Genomic DNA, 18732 nt, shown 5'->3' with positions numbered 1-18732 from the left:
ATTCATTTAGTAGACCAATCAATATTTCAGTTACTAAACAACAGAGAAATTTAAAATTTTAGTCTAAATGAAATTTATCAAAGGACATAGAACCACTTAAGTATTGTGGCTCTTTGTTCTGTTAAGTTTTGGGGGGCAGAACTCTTGCTAAGTTGCTCAGGCTGATCCTGAACTCCTAGACTCAAGTGATCTCCCTTGGCAGCCTCCAGAATAGCTGAACCACCATGCCCAGAATTATGAGGGTTTTTTTTTTGTTTGTTTGTTTTCGGTACCAGGGATTGAACTCATGACCTAGTGCTTGCCAGGCAGATACAGATGCCGCTGAACTAAATCCCAGGCCCAATTTTATGGTTTTTTAAAATAAAGCTCTACTACTTTCCACTATAGTCCTTGTAAAGTATTTGAACCCTTCCCCTTTTTCAGAAGGGAGGAAAAAAAAAGACTATAAATAAAATAGTCACTGTTTCACTATGAGTCGTGCCATTCTTTTTTTTTTTTTTTTTTTTGCTTTATAGATCATATTCAAATCCATTTATTTTTCATTTAAAATGATGTGAGTATTTTCCTATGATAGACACAGTTTTAATAGCTCTTATTCTAGCAGGTTTTCCTACCATAATTTACTTAAGACCTTTGCTATTGTTGAACATTTAGGTTAGTTTTGTTTTTCCAGTGTTAAGTCATGCCACTGTAAGAATCTTTCCATTTAATGATTTCTCTGAATTTACCCTTATTTCCTAAGATAAAATCTCCCAGGGGTCAGATGCTTTGAATAATGTAAAGACTCACTGTTTGAATTGCATTCCAAATGTCAGTACCAGTTTATTCAGTTACCAGCGTTTTCAGAAATTGCCCAAGAGATGGAACAGAATTTTCAAACTATTTCACTGGTAGTGTTTTGGTTTAGATGCTAAGATGCTCCAGAAAACCATTAAAAAGTGAGGATATGGAAATAAAGCATTTGGCTGCCTGTATACATATTTTATTTTAGTAAAGCCTCAAAGCTAAGCCAAAGGCCATTATTCATATTCATGATGTCTCAAGCATGGAAAAGTGCTTCTAATTTTTGCAACATAAAAAACGTCTAATGACAGTGACGGAACTGAGTGACTCGCCAGACATGCTGACCAGAGAGCTAGAATTAGGGCTTGAGCACTGCATTCAGTCTCCACTTAAAAGTCTAATGCTTTTTGCACTTTCTGTTGTATTTAGAGACTATTTTTATGAAACTGAAAAATAATGGAACCAGACAGCAAGCTTAAGATTGCTAAAATGTCAGAAGTTGCAATTAAAAATCTTCATTACACTGTTAGTTTGATTATATTTTTCATATGAGTAATGGTTATATTTTAACTTAAATTTTAACTTAAATAAACAAATGTTTAATTTATTCAGATCTATCAATATTTTGCTTATGTTTACTAAATATGCAGTTTACATTTATTTTCTGCTCTTTAAAAATAAAACAAGCCAGATGGGTATTGGATACCTGTAATTACAGCCACCCTGGGTGGCCAAGGCAGCTTGATTGCAAGATTGCAAGTTCAAGCTCAGCCTGTGCAACTTAGCAAGACCCTGTTTCAAAATAAAACACTGCCTAGGAGCGTAAATCTCTGCAAAGGCCCAGTTCAATTACCAGTGCTGCAATATATACATAGTACATGTGTACTCTATACTTACTACATATGTACAGAATTAGCTGAGCACAGTTGTATACATCTGTGATCCCAGTTATTTGGGAAGCCAGATAGGAGAATATCAAGTTTGAGGATAACTTAGCAAAATTTGTCTAACTTGTTTTCAAAAATAATGTCTCAAAATTTTTGAAAGGGCGTGGGTAGGGTGAACTGAGCTCAGTTGCAGAGCAAGTTATGGCCTGGGTTGCCCCTTCAGTATGGCAATAAAATAAAACAAAACAGCTCGGTGGTAGAGCAGATGCCTAGTGTATGCAAGGCCCTGTGTTTGATCTCCTAGCACCACAAAATCAAATAATTAAAACCCTAGTTGAATTTTTCTCTAAGTATTGTCTTGATAACTTGTTCACTGAATGAAAATGTGACACAAAACAGACCATTTGAAAAGAATATATTTAGTATATTCCAATATGTGCATTGAAAAATCCACTTGCTTTAAATTCTTGGGAGGATAGTTTTTCTTAAGAAATAATGGGCATATTTAGCTGTAATATAAAAGGGGTAAAAATGAACAATGATGCTTCTTTTATCTCATGCCTCAGTGAGAAATCATAGATACTCCGAAGACTTGGTTCATGTAGTATGTAACAAAATTACCTTCTTAATACCAAACTAGATAGGAATTAATAACTAGGCAGTTTTCTGATTTAATGTATGTTCCAAAGCTTTGGAATGTTGGGTGGAAGAAATTGTACTTATCTATAATGTCAAATTTGAGAACATTAAAACAGTCAAGTAGATGGTGCACATCTGTAATCTCTGCTACGTGGGAGGCCGAGATAGGGGAATTGCAAATTTTATTGCAGATTTACCAACACTCTGTCTCAAAATAAAATTTAAAGGGCCACATATATAGCTCAGTGCTTCTTGGGTACAATCCCCATTAGTAAGGGAAGGAAAGAGGAAAAAAGATATGAGGGAAAGGCGGAAACTAGTGAAGAGGTTGACTTACTGATTAAAATAATTATTAATTCATATGATGCCATTTACTTTACAATATATATATTTGAAGAAAAAAATTTTAGCATTGGGAGACAAATGGGAGGCAAAAATCCCAGCTCTCAGTTTTGTAACTACTTTTAAATTTTATATTCAAAAAATATTTCCAAAATCTACTCTTGTAAAATTATTAAAATCTTTCACTATTTAACCATAAAGGCTCTTATCATAATCAATTTTATGTGGTATCCCAAGTTCCAATCAAAATCATACTTGTGTACTGTTTAGCACTATATGAATACATATGTTTAAAAACTAGCTATGTGATCCAAAATGTTTCCAAAGTTTTTGACCAACTCTGATAATAGATTAAAATTTTTATCTTAATTATTAAAATGATTTTTTTCAGTTTTCCACTTTTTTCTAACTTTATAATACATAAAGACCATATACAGTGGGCTGGGTTCAGGTTGGTGGTTCAAGCGCTTGCCTGCTAAATGTGAGGTCATGAGCTCAATCTCTAGTACAAAAAAAAAAAAGAAAAAAAACCATAAATGATTTCTTAAAAGGTTATTTTTACATACCTGGAGGTCTTTGGTTATGAAAGTACAAAGGAGTTTTTTGTTAGTAAGCAACAGTTAAAGCACATGTGTATCTTGAGAGTGTATTAAAATTGGTTTTAAGAAAAAGACCATTTTTTGACCAATAGGCGGTGTATCCTGCCATTCCATGTGTTAGTATCATGAAAACGCCTCTCTTTGATATAAGCACTATTCAAATTGTGCTTATTATACAAATGTTTTTAACTTCTAATTAAAGCATGAAGTTACATAGGCTAAAGAAACCATTTGGGTCTTTTATGAGTCATTTAATTTCTGTCTTTTTTATGCCTGTACATCTTGAACATGTGAAATGAGACTAAGTTACTAAACTTTTATGATGAAAAAGAAGGTGTATGTCACACTAATGGTAGGATTAAAATATGATTTCTGTCGTGAGCATGTTACTATCATCGTAGACACCTGGAAAAGTGAGTGTCTCCAAAAGTCTAATACAACTTACACATGCTCTTTAACTGTATTTCCATATCCAGTTGTTGCAACTATTTCAGACAGAGTGTGAGCAAGATCTGCATAGGGAACACTGCATGTTCTCAAGTCATTGCCCCATATTAATTAATGCATCCCAGGTGGTGGTTATGCAGCCTTAGGGTCTGCTACACTCTGCCCATCCTAGGACGACTCTCTCTTTATAGACCATAAACCTTCAGACGTTTCCTTCTCCATTAAGTTTATCGTGACTCTACTGCAGCAATCATGCAGGTGGACCAGAAATATTAGAAATTTATAAAACTAATGGTGAAAATGTTTGAGCAGTTTTCATTGTTTCAGAATATTTAAGAGAAATCACAAATTTCACCATGATCAGCCTACACAGGCTTAACATAGGTATAGAGATTTAACATAGGTATAGAGATAGGACAAATAGGTAGACAGATTTAACATAGGTATAGAGATAGGACAAATAGGTAGATAGTAGTTAGTTAGTTGGTGGCCAAAAGTCCTTGTTGACATAGTTATTTTATATAACCCGAAGCTTTTACTTAGTAAAAATGGGAAATAATTTTTAACATACGCAGTTTGGGAGATAAAATCTTTCATAACATGAGATGCTTTTGAGAAACAATAAGAGGAGCCGCTGGTGATTAGGGAGGGTAGAAGAGGCCGGCATCAGTACTGTGTAAAGACATACTCTATAGATACATATGAAAGTCCTACATTGTTGGTTATATTCGAGGGGGAAAAAGAAAGATTTAATGAAGAAAATTATCAAAACTGGGTGTTTATATAAAACACCCAGTGAAGATTGCCTTTCTTTCTAATTATTTCTTTCTTAGTATTGCCTTGAGTAAGGCAATTTTTTCCCCATACTTTGTTTAGTCCTCATTGGCCTGAATCCTAATACTTACACTGTACTTAGTTTGTAATACTGGGATAACTTTCTTCCCCTTAAGATCAGGACACAAATAGCTATGTATAAAAGTGAAAATTATCATTTCTCTTAACAGCTGTGACATCTTATGAAGATCTTGGACTCTTTGCATTTGGATTCCCTGGAAAGGTAACTTTATTTTCTTCTCATTTTGTCCAAAACTCAAAAAGGCATTTTTCTTGTGCTTCAAGTTAAAAGAGATTATTACATATAAAAAAAAAACCTTAGGATTATAGAAGAAAATGAAAGTAAGAAAAAACAGAATGATGAGAGCAAGGAAAGAAAGAGGAAAAAAAATCTGTATACTCTTCTCATCAATAAACTTAATTCAGTACTGAAACCTTTTAATACATCTTATCCTAATGAAGGAAAACAATGACTTGATGAATTTCAAGACAGTAACAGTACTCATTTTAAGTATTCTTATTAATATTGTGTTTTCCTAATACATCCTCATAAAGACAGAAGAAAACTATAGAAATAAAATTATAGAAGGTCTTTTTCAAAAGCGCTAATTCAAAGGTTGTATTACTTAACAGTTAAACAGTGCTAAAATATTGTCTAGGTCTCCCATCACTGGTGGATAAGAAAATTACGGATCCAATCAGTTAAGGGCCTACTTACCTATAATTATGTATGGCCATTCCACATCCAAGAACTCAAAGCTCTAAAACTACTGCTTTTCCAAATAGCAAATATATCAACATTTATTTTCTATTCATATTCCAACTAATTCCAGTTCTGGGAGAAAACATTGTGGTTTTCCACAGGTTAACAGGAATAAACACTTTGCTACTGGTGTTATAATGTTTTTTTCTTTTGAAAGAGTTACTATTCTTTTTTTTAGTTCAAAAAAAGAATTTTCTGTCTGTAAATACTTGTATTTTTATTGCTTTTTAATTGACAAAATTTTGCATATTATATCTAGCATGTCACTTTGAAATGTGTACATTTTGCAATGGCTTAATTGAGCTGATTAATATGTACATTACCTCACATAATTATGTTTTATTTTTAATCTAAAAGAGTACCATCCTGTAGATGGCTAATTTCTACAGAGTGAATCTGAGAGGAAAAAGATACAGCTATAAAATGGGAAGGAAAATCTGTACATACATTCCAATTAACTTTGCTTTTAATGTACAGAAAGAATGTCTGATGAACGAGGTAAACTTGTGACTCAAATCCAAATAACCTAAAACTTGGACAAAACAGAGACTTTTCCTATATGTAGTTTAATCAAGAAAAAAGAAAATGTTATGATACAAGAAAACTCTGTATTTAATATGATCCATAAACATAAATCTGGGTGTCATCACTGCCATCATCGTCATTTCACACTAGGATTTCCTGCACCTTGTGTAGCAGTGGTCTAAAATGGAGAGTGTGAGCTGCGTTTGGTGAGGCACTCCAGGAAGCTGAGACAGGAGGTTTACAAGTTTGAGTCCATCCTGGGCAGCTTAGCAGTTTAGCAAGACCCTGTCTCAAAAGCTGGTGAGTGAGGGAGTGTGTTGCTCAGTGCAAAAGCTTGGGTTCAATCCCTGGTACCAGTGAATGAATGAGTGAATTTTTGAGCCTCCTTTTCCTTAGATTCTAGAGTAGTTACATTGTAAGTTTAACATGTATACCATTGATAAAAGGCAAGAACACTACACAATATACTCTGAATAAAGAATTGTTGTTATTTGTTTACTTCCCACCTCCACAACTGGGTTGCAACTTCTCTGTTTTCTTCTCTCCAGGCTCAAAGGCTAGGTGCAGGCCAAGGTGATACACCCAACACTATCATTTCCTTTTAGGCAGTGCAGCATTGGCAATGCACACCACAAACTATCTTGTTCTACCTACTACTGCAGTGTGATAAAACCAGGAAAAAAGGAATTGTGATACTCCCCAATTGATTTTCAACTTTTTGTACTTTGATAATCGTTGATGACACTACCTTTGAACAGTTTTTTTTTTTTTTAAATCAGGTACCGGGGATCGAACTCACGACCGCACACTTGCAAGGCAGCTACTTATGCTGCTGAGTTAAACCCGCAGCCCCCACTTTGAACAGTTTTAACTGTTCAAAAATGACTCCCAAGAACATTTTCAAAAATTTTGTTTAGAGTAACTATGGAATTATTAAAGACATTTTATAAGATGTTTAGTCTTTTTATGTATTATAAATAGCTGGCAAAATGTATGCTTTATAATTTCTTCACTTTCTGTTTGGGCATCTGTTTTATAGTATTATTATTGAATGTTAATAAAATACTGACCTTTTATATTTTCCTTTTTATTTTCTGAATACATTTGTTCTTTTATAGGTGGTGGTAGCAGGCACCATAATAATTCAGAATATTGGAGGTAAGTAATTGAAACTGCATTGCTTAGGATAGATGTGATGCAAATAAATATCTTTGAACTTGCTGTACTTATAATGCCAGCACTTGGGAGGCTGAAGCAAGAGGATTGTCACAAGTTTGAGACCAGCCTGGGCTACATAGTGAGTTCAAAACCAGCACTACATAATAAGATCCTTTCTCAAAAACAAAACAAAAAAATTGTCTTTGGTTTCTTGACTTGCTGCAGGTTTAGCTGGAAACTGAATTGTGAATCTCTGTAGACACAGAATCTCAGAAGCCTTGTGTGTTGGCTCATTAGTCTTTCTTGGAAACTTTTTAGCAGCGCTTTTAGTAATCTTTCTAAATTCAGTTCTAGTTAAACCTTGATTGCAGTTTCGTTACTAAGTCTGCGACACACCTTTAAAGCTTTGGCTTTTTTGTGATTGTGATGGTGATAGGGTACAGTTTGGGAAAACTCTCCAGTTGATTCTGAATTATTTCCTCTACCGTTGTCCTTTTAATTACCCCATCCCCTGGCTACTTCAGAGGGAAGTGAACAGTGAGGTGTAGACTGACTGTGTCCCCTTGTAACTAAGAAACTAAAAATGACCAAATGGAGGCTGGGCTGGGGTATAGGTAGCTTTGTGAGAGCATTCACAAGGCCCTTGTCAATCACTGGTACTACCAAAAAGAAAAAAAATAGGTTACAAGACCAAGTGGTTTAAAAAAATCCGAGACAATAAGCATTCTGATGTTATCCTTTACCTAATTTCTGTTAAAAATGACCCCAAAAACTTTTTGAGAACTATTTAGAAATAAAAATTATGGTTAATTATAGAGAAGTGACTAAATATATTCAACACCTAAATCCAAGATGTGGGAACTGTGTGTATATATGTCATGACAAGGTGCATGAAGCTTAACAAGATTAATTTTCTTCTGTTGTTGACTGGAGCCCTAAACAAATGTTATTAAAAAGAAAATGCAGATAGAAGATGACATGCTACTTGGACCTTGTACAATATTGTACAGTCAAAGGAAGTTTCAATCTCTTTGACTTAAGTACATGTGACAGTTTAAAATCATTTAAAGATGACAGTTTCAGTAAAGTTCAATTTAGGAATGCTCTGCTATTTCTCAAGTATTGTTTGGCCAAATTCTATCTTTAATATACTTCTTGGTTAAAGAAAAAACTTTACCATCCCATCAATGAATTGTGCTTGCCATTGTTTTGAAATCTTGAATATTCATGTTTTGATTCTTTGAGTTTTCATGAAAAAATACATTGTTGCCTGAGAAGAATGCTTGCTTTGATGATGATACCAAATCATTTTCTTCCAGCATGCACTATTTCATACCTGGCAATCAAGAAATTTAGTCTCTTCCTATAGGAATTTTTATAGTACCATTGATTCAAAAGTATGCTTAGAATAATTTGTCTTTTTTAGCAAATATGTATTGCTTGACTGCATACTCATAAAGTTTCTGAATATAAATGTATATTTTTATTTCAGTTCCTAATTATCCTGTCTACATAATACTACAAATCATCACATTTTGTCTACCTTTAAGTATTACTTACAATTTATATAAATTTACAGTTCAAGAATTTGAATCCAAATTTGTGACCTTAGCACACTATGCTCCCTGTTAACACTGTCTATGTGTATATTTCATCTTGATCCTTTCCTTGTTCTCTAATCTTGTTTGGACATGACTCTTTGTTAGCACTTGACTGTTAATAGATTGACGTTATCTCTGTATACATTTGTCTCTCCCATTTTATTGTAAGCTCCTTCAGGGCAAAGATTATGTCTCATTTCTCTTTGTACTCAGGATCTAAGACAATACCTAGGACTTTATAAACCTTTGTTGATTTGAGTGGAGATAAAATACTTTGTGGATGAGCTATTTCCAAGGATCTTTTAAATATTCTGAATATAGTTCTCAAGAAAAAAAAAAAAGAACGCTAGATCCATCACTAAGCTTCAAGTGTTTGAAAGGCTGATCATGAAATATATAAAAGTGACTAGATTGTTTTCCCAGAAAAGAGAACTGATTCTAATGGATAAGGGGCCACAGAGAAATTAGTTTGGGTTTCTTCTCTGGAATACTGCCTTAGTTTGTTTGGTCCTTCCACAGACTGAGGTCATTTATAATGAACAAACTTATTTGGCTTTATGGCCAAGAAGTCCCAAATCAAGAGACCACGTCTGGTGAGGATGTTCTTACTGGGCTGTATAACACAATGGAAGGTGTAACTTGGTGAGAGAGAGCCCGACCGAACTCTCAGGTCAAGCCCTTTTTTAATGAGCATAATTCCACTCTTGAAGGTGGAGCCTTCGTGCCTGAACACTCCCACAGACCACCTCCCCACACAGCTGCATCAGGGTTTATACTTCTGGCATATAAACTTTGGGAGACAGTCAAACCATAGCAGCTACCTCGTAATTAAGCTTTGTATTAGTGGAGATTGTCTACACTCCTCTGAAAGTACTCCATATCCCTGAAAATATTCAAACAGAACTTGCGGGTTAATCTTGAGAATGTTTTGGAGGTTGGATTTGGTGGTATCTCAGGCACCAATTCTCTGAACTCTTTTAAGTTTGTTGGTTTGCTTATATTAGAACTGTCAAAACATTGATTTAGAAGCAGTCATAGCAGTTTTTAATGTCCCTCAAAATAAAAAAACTAGTGATGCACATTTAGTCATTACAATAATGTTCTCATGATTTTCTTTGTGTTGGTTATTTAGAACCCACTGACTAATAACTGAAAACATGTTTCCAGAGATTTTTCCTTTTTTAGCCAGATGTGCATAAATTATAATAGAGTTTGAAGATTACTCTTAAGAGCAGAACACTGGGTTGAATATTAGGTACCTTAAGGTCTCTATACCAGTCACTGCTATTGGGCAGGTATGTGTCTTCAGGAAATACCTCAACTACTCTCTTGGCTCTTTGTTAAATTGTTTTAAGGTGGGAAACAGAGAGCTTAGGGTCCCTTCTTAATTTGCCACTTTGAGAAGCACATTGATATTTTAATATAGGAAAGGTCTATGAGGGAAGATTTGTATTTGAGTTAGGTAATCATGCCTTAGGTTAATTCTTCTATTATTCTTTGTAACACAAAAAAATGTCTCAGTCTTTTTGAGATACTATGGTACTGACAAATCTAATGGGTAAAAAAAATGGAAGAAACAGGCTTTTGAAAACATAATGACCGTAAGTTGGTTTTAATCAGTATTTGTTACATGGGGCTTTTAGTGAAGAACCAGTTTATTCCCCACGTCTCGATATTTTACATGTTAAAGTAATTTGTTTTAGGTCCCTAATAGGCATTGAGTAATATTTGTTATAGGAAGAAAAGGAGTGAGAAGGAGTGGGAAAAGCTAGCAAACTATTTTAATATCCTTTGGGAAGAAAAGGCAAGTTGTCTGATCAGAAGATACATAGCACAAGGTTTCTTTCAGAAAGAGCCTCCTCTCTGAACTTTAGACACCCTGCCCAAGGCCAGCCAGACACAAAATACTAGTCTTAAGACACTAGTGTGAGCTAACAAATTGAAAAATTATATCTTCAAATAATTTAAATTTTATAATAAAAAAGTAGAACTCTAAATTTAGGATTATCATTTTAAGATTATGAAAATCTTTGCCTTTGGAGAACAGAAAACCATAGTAAAATATCACCGATTTCACATCTCTCCTAGCAGTAATGAACTGGGGATCTGAAAAAGGCCATTTCTAGAGTTAGCCTTCCGCTGTCTGTCTCTTCAGGAGCTACCTTAGCATTTGCTGAGAGCCACTGCTACTGGAACAGTCAGAAAGGTAGCATCTGGAAGTTTTGATACTTAATGATGTTATAGGCAAGAGAATTCTGGCTTAAAGAATTTGAATTTGGTAAAGTAACTAGTAAAAGGGTTAAGAACTGTAGTAGAAAATAGCTACAGTATAGGCGGTTTCCACGTCACTCTGTTACATTATGTGACTTTTCCTGAACTCCCACGATAGACCATTCACCAGGCTAGGCTATCACTAGAAATCAAACAGTAAACTCCACCTCATTTTCTTAGTTAAACCAGAGGAAGTCCAGCTCTTACAAGTACAGGATAAAAGTGAAGTTAGTTGTTGTTATTTCTTGTTTGTTATCTTGCTCAACTCGAAGCATGAATAGGTGAGTGGCTCCTAGGTGTATATTAAGTTCTTGTTTTGCTTTTGTTTTTGTTTCTTGGTACTGGGGATGGAACTCACGACTTTGCGTTTGCCAAGCAGGCACGCAAGCCACTGAGCTAAACCCTCAACCCCTTCTTTGGCTTTTAAGGAGAATCACTACAGATAGCATTCTTGCTCCCTAGTTTTTAAACCCCAGTTCCTTAAATGAGATTAAAATGTATCATTGCTAAACACTGAAAGAACCCTAAATGTTTGTTAGTCTTTACTTCCTGAAATTGCTAGAGTGACTTGGATTTTTCCAGTCTGGCACAAAATCCACAGTCTACTCTGGCAGCCTTGATGAATAATTCAGTGTAGGAATCTAAGCTTTAAAAGAAATGCACCAAATCTTAGCTCAGTTTTGTGCTTTGGGGTGGGGGGTGGGTTGAAGTGCTGTGTGGCTTTGTGTCGTCCCTTGGGACTGGGGCCGCACACGCTGTTTGGTCGCCATCTGCTGGTCTGTTCATCTAACCAAAGGACGGCTCTTTTAAAGAGCCTGAGCAGTCTTGTCCCCAAATTCTAGCAAACATGCCTTAGAAGTACAGGAAATCTATGGAGAATCTTTTTCACAAGTACTTCCGTTGACAAAAATCTACTAATAACATATCATTTTAAACAGGTTTCCAAAATGATGTATTTCTTAATAATGATTTCTATTCATATTTAACTGTAAGATTTTCAGAATAGTAGATATATTCTGGTCACTTTGTATTTGAACTGAAGGGCTTAATAAATGGTAAAGACATTTTTAGGGTTGTGAGGAAACATTTTCCACTGTGTAGTTTGATTTCCATTTGTGTACAAATTGACATTTTTTCAGAATTTTTTTAAGGAGACTACATACAATTTAATTGAGGATAGAATTTCAGTGGCATTTTTGACATTTAGTGGAAACACAAGGTTAATAAGACATGTTGAATAAACCCGTTATTATCCATGACTAAAACAAGATTGGAGTAAAATTGAATCTTATAAATGGAAAGACAAACTTATGATTTCCTCCCATAGTACATCTGTTTGTTGAGGGCTGACTAATCCTTTAAGAAGTTGCTGAACTTCCCCCAAGTGCTAAAAACCTAATTCTGTTTTAAAAATAGCTGTAAGTAATGCTATCGTCATACATGTATTTTAAGTGTTCAACAAAATGGATAATTATTTTTGTGAAGATTTCTTCAGCCCAAACTTAATTAAGTCTTTTTCTTTTCTAAGGTTGTACAGTGTGGCAAATTGAGAAACATTTTCAAAGTGTTAGGGGGAAAACACTGCCTGAGAGTGCAGACTGGAGCAGAGTGAAGTCTTTAGATTTCAGTGTACTTCATTAAGTCTCAAATATGTGAAAGTAGGAAGATTTGTTTTCAGAATTATAATGTTGTAAATGTAGCCGGATCATGGTGGTAGATGCAGTAAAGTCATATCCTTGAAACTCAGTGAATTTTGAACTAATCATTTCATCAGTCTAGCCTCAAAGTGGAAGTGGAATGCATTAAGAATGTATCTTAAGGTGTAATGAAAATTACATTGCCCTTACAGTCTCTGGCTAACATTTCATTAATGTTTTTGTTATAGATTCTTTATTTTGTTTGAACCCAACTGTTATACTCACCAATCAGAAGCAGTTTTTTTGCTTAAATGATGAGGAAAAGATACTAAAGAATAACCCTGGAAAGGGGCCCTTCTGGTAGCGCTTTCTTGTTTTTCTTTGCTTTGGTTGATTGCTTCTGCGCTTCCTTGCTGCACTGTGCACTTACCCTGCTCATTTACAGAGTGAGTTTCTTAAGCCACGTTGGCTGTTTCCACCATCACTATTTTAGGCCAGTTACCTCGTTGTGCGTCCGTTTCTTCATCTGTGAAATAAATAGTATCTCCCTCTCAGGTTTGGGGGAAAATTAAGTGAGGAAATAATTATCATCTCTCTGACAATACTACCAAGCATATACCAGCACCCAGATCCAAAGGGGCCAGCTGTTTTCATGGTCTGCTATGAGCCCTTTTGCTTTTCCCTAATGTCTCTCAGTTTAATCCTATGATTTAAGTCAACCAGTATTAATACCTTATACTTGTTGTTGCTTAATCAGATTTACCCTACTTCAGTCCTTTGTTAATATAAAACATGTTGCTTCTCCACATGTTTGTAAAGAATGCTTTCAATTTCTGTGTTTTGGCTAGATTGACAGATTTTTTTTTTCTTAATTTCATTCCCAAGACAGTGCCTGGGAAATAAGTTTACTAGTTATATTTAAAATGAAAGAGAAAACGAATACCTATTTAATTGATGTGGTGAAACTAAATGATTTGTAATGACTAATAACTGTCATCAGAGTATACCTGTTAGCAGTAATACAGGCTTTCATGATAAGGCCAGAACTACTTAATTGTAAGCATGGTCTTATGGATGGCCCTGTTACAGCTATTAACTTAGAATACAATGTGGTGTGTCTTGTGTTCGGAGTCTATGCTATATGTTGATGTCAGCAAAAATCATTTACAAATTTTTGCTTATGACCTGTCTTCAAGATGATTCTTTAAACATTTCCTTATGTCATTGATAGAAGACAGGAGACAAAAGGTGTGTGTGGCAAACTGCTAGCTATTGGACATAGTGAACCTTTTAGTGAAAAACAATGAATATATGAGCTGTCCTGCTGATATTCTATCTTCACAAGTTTTCCAATGTATTTGATTGAGTGAATTGTACTTTTATGTGAATGAAAGATGTATTTCCTAATTTATTTTTGGTAATTTTTTTGCCTCTTCTCCTTGTTATATATAATGTGCTATGCTGAAGTGGTAGTCTTTGTGTGAAAAGTTTATTTGTGGTTAAGAAAAATAATTTTAGCAGTAAGTAGGAGGGTCTTTCTTTGTTTTACTTGCTTAGCAAGTGGAGTTTTTCCTCTATGGAGAGCTCTGATTTTACAGCCTTTAACACATATACCAACATTCAGTTACAAAGCAGTATTTTGCATGTTTTATTATATTTATGTCTTGTATGTTGAGGTCTTTTTTTGAGAGGGAAGCATATGTTTGGTGAGTTCATATTTCTTAAAATATACATGATTCTTCAGACTGGGCAAATGAAATAGGACTCCTATTTGAAACCCAAAGAGAAAAGGCTACAACAGAGAATAAAAGTGATCAAATGACTAGCCAGGGGCTAATAGGAATTCTGGAAAGAAGGGCAGATTGAGTATTAGAAAGAAATATGATCTCATATTCACTGAAGCTTTTTACAATGGAAAGTCAAAAAGAAATAATAGAAAATTACTGAAAGAGGTGAATGTCTGAAACTTTAGAAATGCACACGATGTTGGATTAATTCAGACAAGAAAGACTAATGGGCAGGTTACAAATTACATTGTGTTGGAAATCTGCATTCACTGATTTGAAGGTACTTTTTTTTTTTTTATCTTTTTCTTCCTTCTCTCAAAAAGTTGTAGGCCAGTTTCAGAAAATTCAGTTCATGATTTTCATCACTGCACCATATGTGTGTTGTTCTTTGGAATAGATAAAATATTATAAGACTCAAGTCCTGCATGGAGATTCATGTAACCCCTCCTTCTCTTCTATGCCAAACTGATGACTTATTATCCTGTGAGAATATGGACAATATAGAACATATTTTTACAACCAATTGCAACCATTTTCACAACCCATAACTAAAAGACTGTGCAAAACAAGTCTCCATGGGGGGCTGGGGATTTAACTCAACGGGCATAAGTACCTGCCTTACAAGCATGCGGTCATGAGTTGGATCCCCCATACCGATAAAAATGAAAAAGAAAATGAAAATTGAAATGAAAATGAAAAATGAAAATTTGTTTTACCTTTTCTTCTTAATATTAACAAATAAAGTAATTTATAAAACAAATGAAAAAGACAAAAAAAAAACCATAAAAAAAGAAAAGTCTCCATGGAATTTTAGTCAACAGCTATATTTCTTCTGAGGAAAAATAGTCATGAACTGAAAAATGTATATATGTATATTTTCATTAAGAGAAGAAATTTTAGCTGTTCTAAATTTTACTTTGCCGTAGACATACAGTATTTTACAAAAAAAATTCAAGGATATATACAGTATTTGCATGTTAGTGTAATAGACTATCTTCATACAGATTTATATATAAACTAATGTATGTTCATCTTTTTCACCATAGTTAAAGTGTCACGTTGTAGCAGTTATGTATAATTACACAGCAGTTGTAAAGTTCAACTACTCTTTAATTGGTTCATGGAGAAATACACATTCTTCTTAAACTATTGAGCCTTTTTATCAAATTTTCCCCAGATTTGTATCATTCCAACTTGGCATTCACTTGTGTTCTTAGTTTTATAGGTCTGAGGAGAAAGTGAACTGTTTCCTGAAATGTAAATAAGTAATAAAATGAATGTGCACACAGAGCATACTCTTCATTCTTCATGAACATTTTCTTGGTGGCTCTTTTTTAAAAAATATATACTTAATCTTTGGAGGAGAGATTGTTGCTCTGTTAAACTGAGGTTCTGAATCTAAATCACACATAGAGTATTTAAGCTTACACTCAAGTATTTGCATATAAATTCTACTCCTGTCCATATTAATGATGGAAAGTTTATGGAGTTTGTGTTTTTATAGCTACATCAGAAATATTGAATCATTTTTAAAGTACTATAAAAGCTGGGTTGTTTCTTAGATCTATCAGATAAAATGTGAGAAATAATGCTAGCTTCAGGGTCTGATTGCATAATATAGTGAACTCTCAATATAATCGAATAAAAATGGGAAATTCTATCTCTTCAGTGTGCTAATGGTGTCTAGTGAATCTAATGTTTTAGAGGGTGACAAGTATAATTTATTATTTATTCTGTTTTTACTATATAATAACGTGTTTATAATATGGTGTGGATAGCAAGAAGAGAGAAGAGAAAGTACGAGAAGGAATGAAGTTTTGGAATGAGTGTGTCTTCCTAGTAAGAAATAAGAAATAAAGTTGTTAGTCATACTTCTTTTTTTTTTCTTTTTGTCTTTTTCCTTTTTCCTTTTTATCGGTACCAGGGATGGAACCCAGGACTGCCTGCTTGCAAGACTAAATCCCCAGCCCCCATTAGTCATACTTCTTAAACTTCTGTTTCTATGTCAGTGTTGTCTTGTGAGGAGAAATAACATGTAAAAACTTTTGTAAGACTTCAAAAAGAATTTATTTGTAAATGGGTCTACAGTTAAGACCCTTTTTGTTTTTTAAATTGTTTGCTTTGAGAACCTGGGATTTAGCTCAGCAGCATAAGCACCTGCCTGGCAAGCATGAGGTCATGAGTTCGATCCCTGGTACCTAAATATGAATAAATAAGTAGCTTGCTTTGGACTTGAAATGAACACACAATGTACTCACTGTTCTTCTCTACAAAGTTATTATCTCCATTCCTGGTATATATATCTTTGGGACAATACACGGTGAATTAGTCTTCCATATCTTGCCATAGCCCTAATGAACATCTGTGTCCCTGGATAGATTACTTCTAGCCCTCATTCCCCTTCTCCAACCCACATGCACACACAAACTGGTGATTGAACCCAGGGAGCCCTGAGCTGTAGCCCCACCCCTTTTTAAAATTTTGTTTTAAGACAGGCTCTCCATGACTCAAACTAGCCTCAAACTTGTGATCCTCCTGCCTCAGCTTCTTGAATAGCTGGAATTAAAGATACGAGTCATCATGCCCAACAGATTACTATTTGATAAATGATTGAAAATTATAGAATTCTAACAGGAACTGTTATTCTTTTTGCAGCTATGTCATCTTACCTTTTAATTATTAAAACAGAGCTTCCTGCTGCTATTTCAGAATTTTTAACAGGAGACTACAGTGGGTGAGAAAAAACATTTCATATCATGTCTGTTTATTAATTTGTTAAATTCTACTGGCAAGTGAAATAAATGTGGTCCTTTTTTCCATATGACGTTTACAAATTAGATGGGGAGGAGCAAAGTGGAGAAAAAACAGTCTGCCAGTGCTTGTTCACTGCCTGCTGTGTTCAAAGCTCTGTGCTGGGGCTGTGTGAATCGCAGCTGGCCTCCGCCTCCTCCCATGTGAGTGCTAGACAAGTCAGAACTGTGGAAGAGCGAGGGACTGCCCAGGACTGCACGAGTGGGGTGGGGCTGGGACACAATGAGAGTACCACGGGTACTTAAACAAAAGAGGGAATAAATAAACTCTGCTGTCACCTCTCATCAAGTCATAGTGACAAGGAATGTGGCAGTTACAGCCACACCTGTGAGGTTCATATTGTACAGCACAATAAAAAATGCCTTATGCAGACTTAATTGCTTCATTTCCTATTTAGTAAAACTATTATGAACAATTCCAAATCAAGTATACTTTCCCCTTTTTAAAAACAATGGGGGCCAGGAGTTTAGCTCATCAGCGTAAGTGCCTGCTTGGCTAACACGAGGTCATGAGTTCAATCCCTGTTACCAAAAACAAATAAATAAATAAGTAAAAATAAAAAACAGTTCTGGGTCCTACAGACTATATTAACACATGTCTTTAATGGGGAAAAAAAAATCCCCAAGTTCTGTTTTTCTTTGTATATGACAAGGAATTTTTTTAGAAAAATAAATTTGAAAAGGTGATAGATCTTTTTAGTTGTCAGGTTATCTCATATAATTTTCAAACCACAACACAAAGCCTATCAGACTTTTAGATGTAAATATATTATTATTTTGCCCATTGGAGCAAAGTACAGGGAAAGTTTTCAAAATTTTGTTTTTAATACTTTGGCTTCCATGGAAGAATTCCATTTAGACAAAGGCAGATACACATTTTTAAGAATAGTATGATTACTTTAGATCTGAATAGGAACCATCCAGAAAATGTGGTTGAAAAAAGGAGGTAGAGATCCTTAATGATCTATCATCAGAAGTTGTATCTTTTTATAATACTTTTTAGTTCGTGAGGTCTCCACATTTATCATATCTGATGCTCTTAACTATCTTGATTTATCTTCAGCTTTATCTAGTTACATTTTTATCTTATGCTTGTAATTTGATAAATGATTGCTATAAGAAATAGCTACATAAAATTTACTTTTGTATTTGCTGGAAGAATATTGAAAATAAGTTCTGTTACTCTAATTCTATGTGAGAATTTCTAATGTAGGTCTAAAAACTCAAGGCAATATGAGGTGGAATAAAGAACACTTAACTAAGAGTGAGGAAACATGTTCTATTGGTTTCATATTAACAATAAGTTAGTTTTTTTTGTTGTTGTTTTTTTTTTTTTTTTTTTTTTTTGTGGTACCAGGGATTGAACTCACAACCTCGCACTTGCCAGGCAGGCCCTTATGCCGCTGAGCCAAATTCCTGGCCAAGTTAACTCCTTTATTACCTACATTAGTTAACTTTGAGCCTTTGATTTATTTACCTGGCAAAACAGGGATACCAGTATTGCTTTCTTAACAAAATTATTGAGATGATCAGATAGGTTATTATACATACACATGCTTATATCACACTATGAGATTATAGCTTAATGTTAATGTGGGTAATTAAGAAATTCCAATGATAATGACATTAGGGGTGGTCTTTTTTCTTTT

At 34.5% G+C, this 18732-nt stretch overlaps 1 protein-coding gene across 1 annotated transcript in view; it reads left to right on the top strand.

The window, feature by feature from the left end:
- Positions 1 to 18732, top strand: part of Slc38a6 (solute carrier family 38 member 6) — a 54974-nt gene that overhangs the window by 16382 nt on the left and 19860 nt on the right. Inside the window, exons 4-6 of the mRNA XM_003472499.5 lie at positions 4702 to 4754; positions 6938 to 6977; positions 16929 to 17007. Of these exons, the coding sequence (XP_003472547.2) occupies positions 4702 to 4754; positions 6938 to 6977; positions 16929 to 17007 (172 nt within the window). The remainder of the gene's footprint in view (positions 1 to 4701; positions 4755 to 6937; positions 6978 to 16928; positions 17008 to 18732) is intronic.

This window comes from Cavia porcellus, unplaced genomic scaffold, assembly GCF_034190915.1.
Source record: "Cavia porcellus strain 051 isolate PalLab524CR breed Dunkin Hartley unplaced genomic scaffold, mCavPor4.1 scaffold_31, whole genome shotgun sequence".
Lineage (NCBI taxonomy): Eukaryota > Metazoa > Chordata > Mammalia > Rodentia > Caviidae > Cavia > Cavia porcellus.
This window is presented reverse-complemented; position numbering and strand designations above follow the sequence as displayed.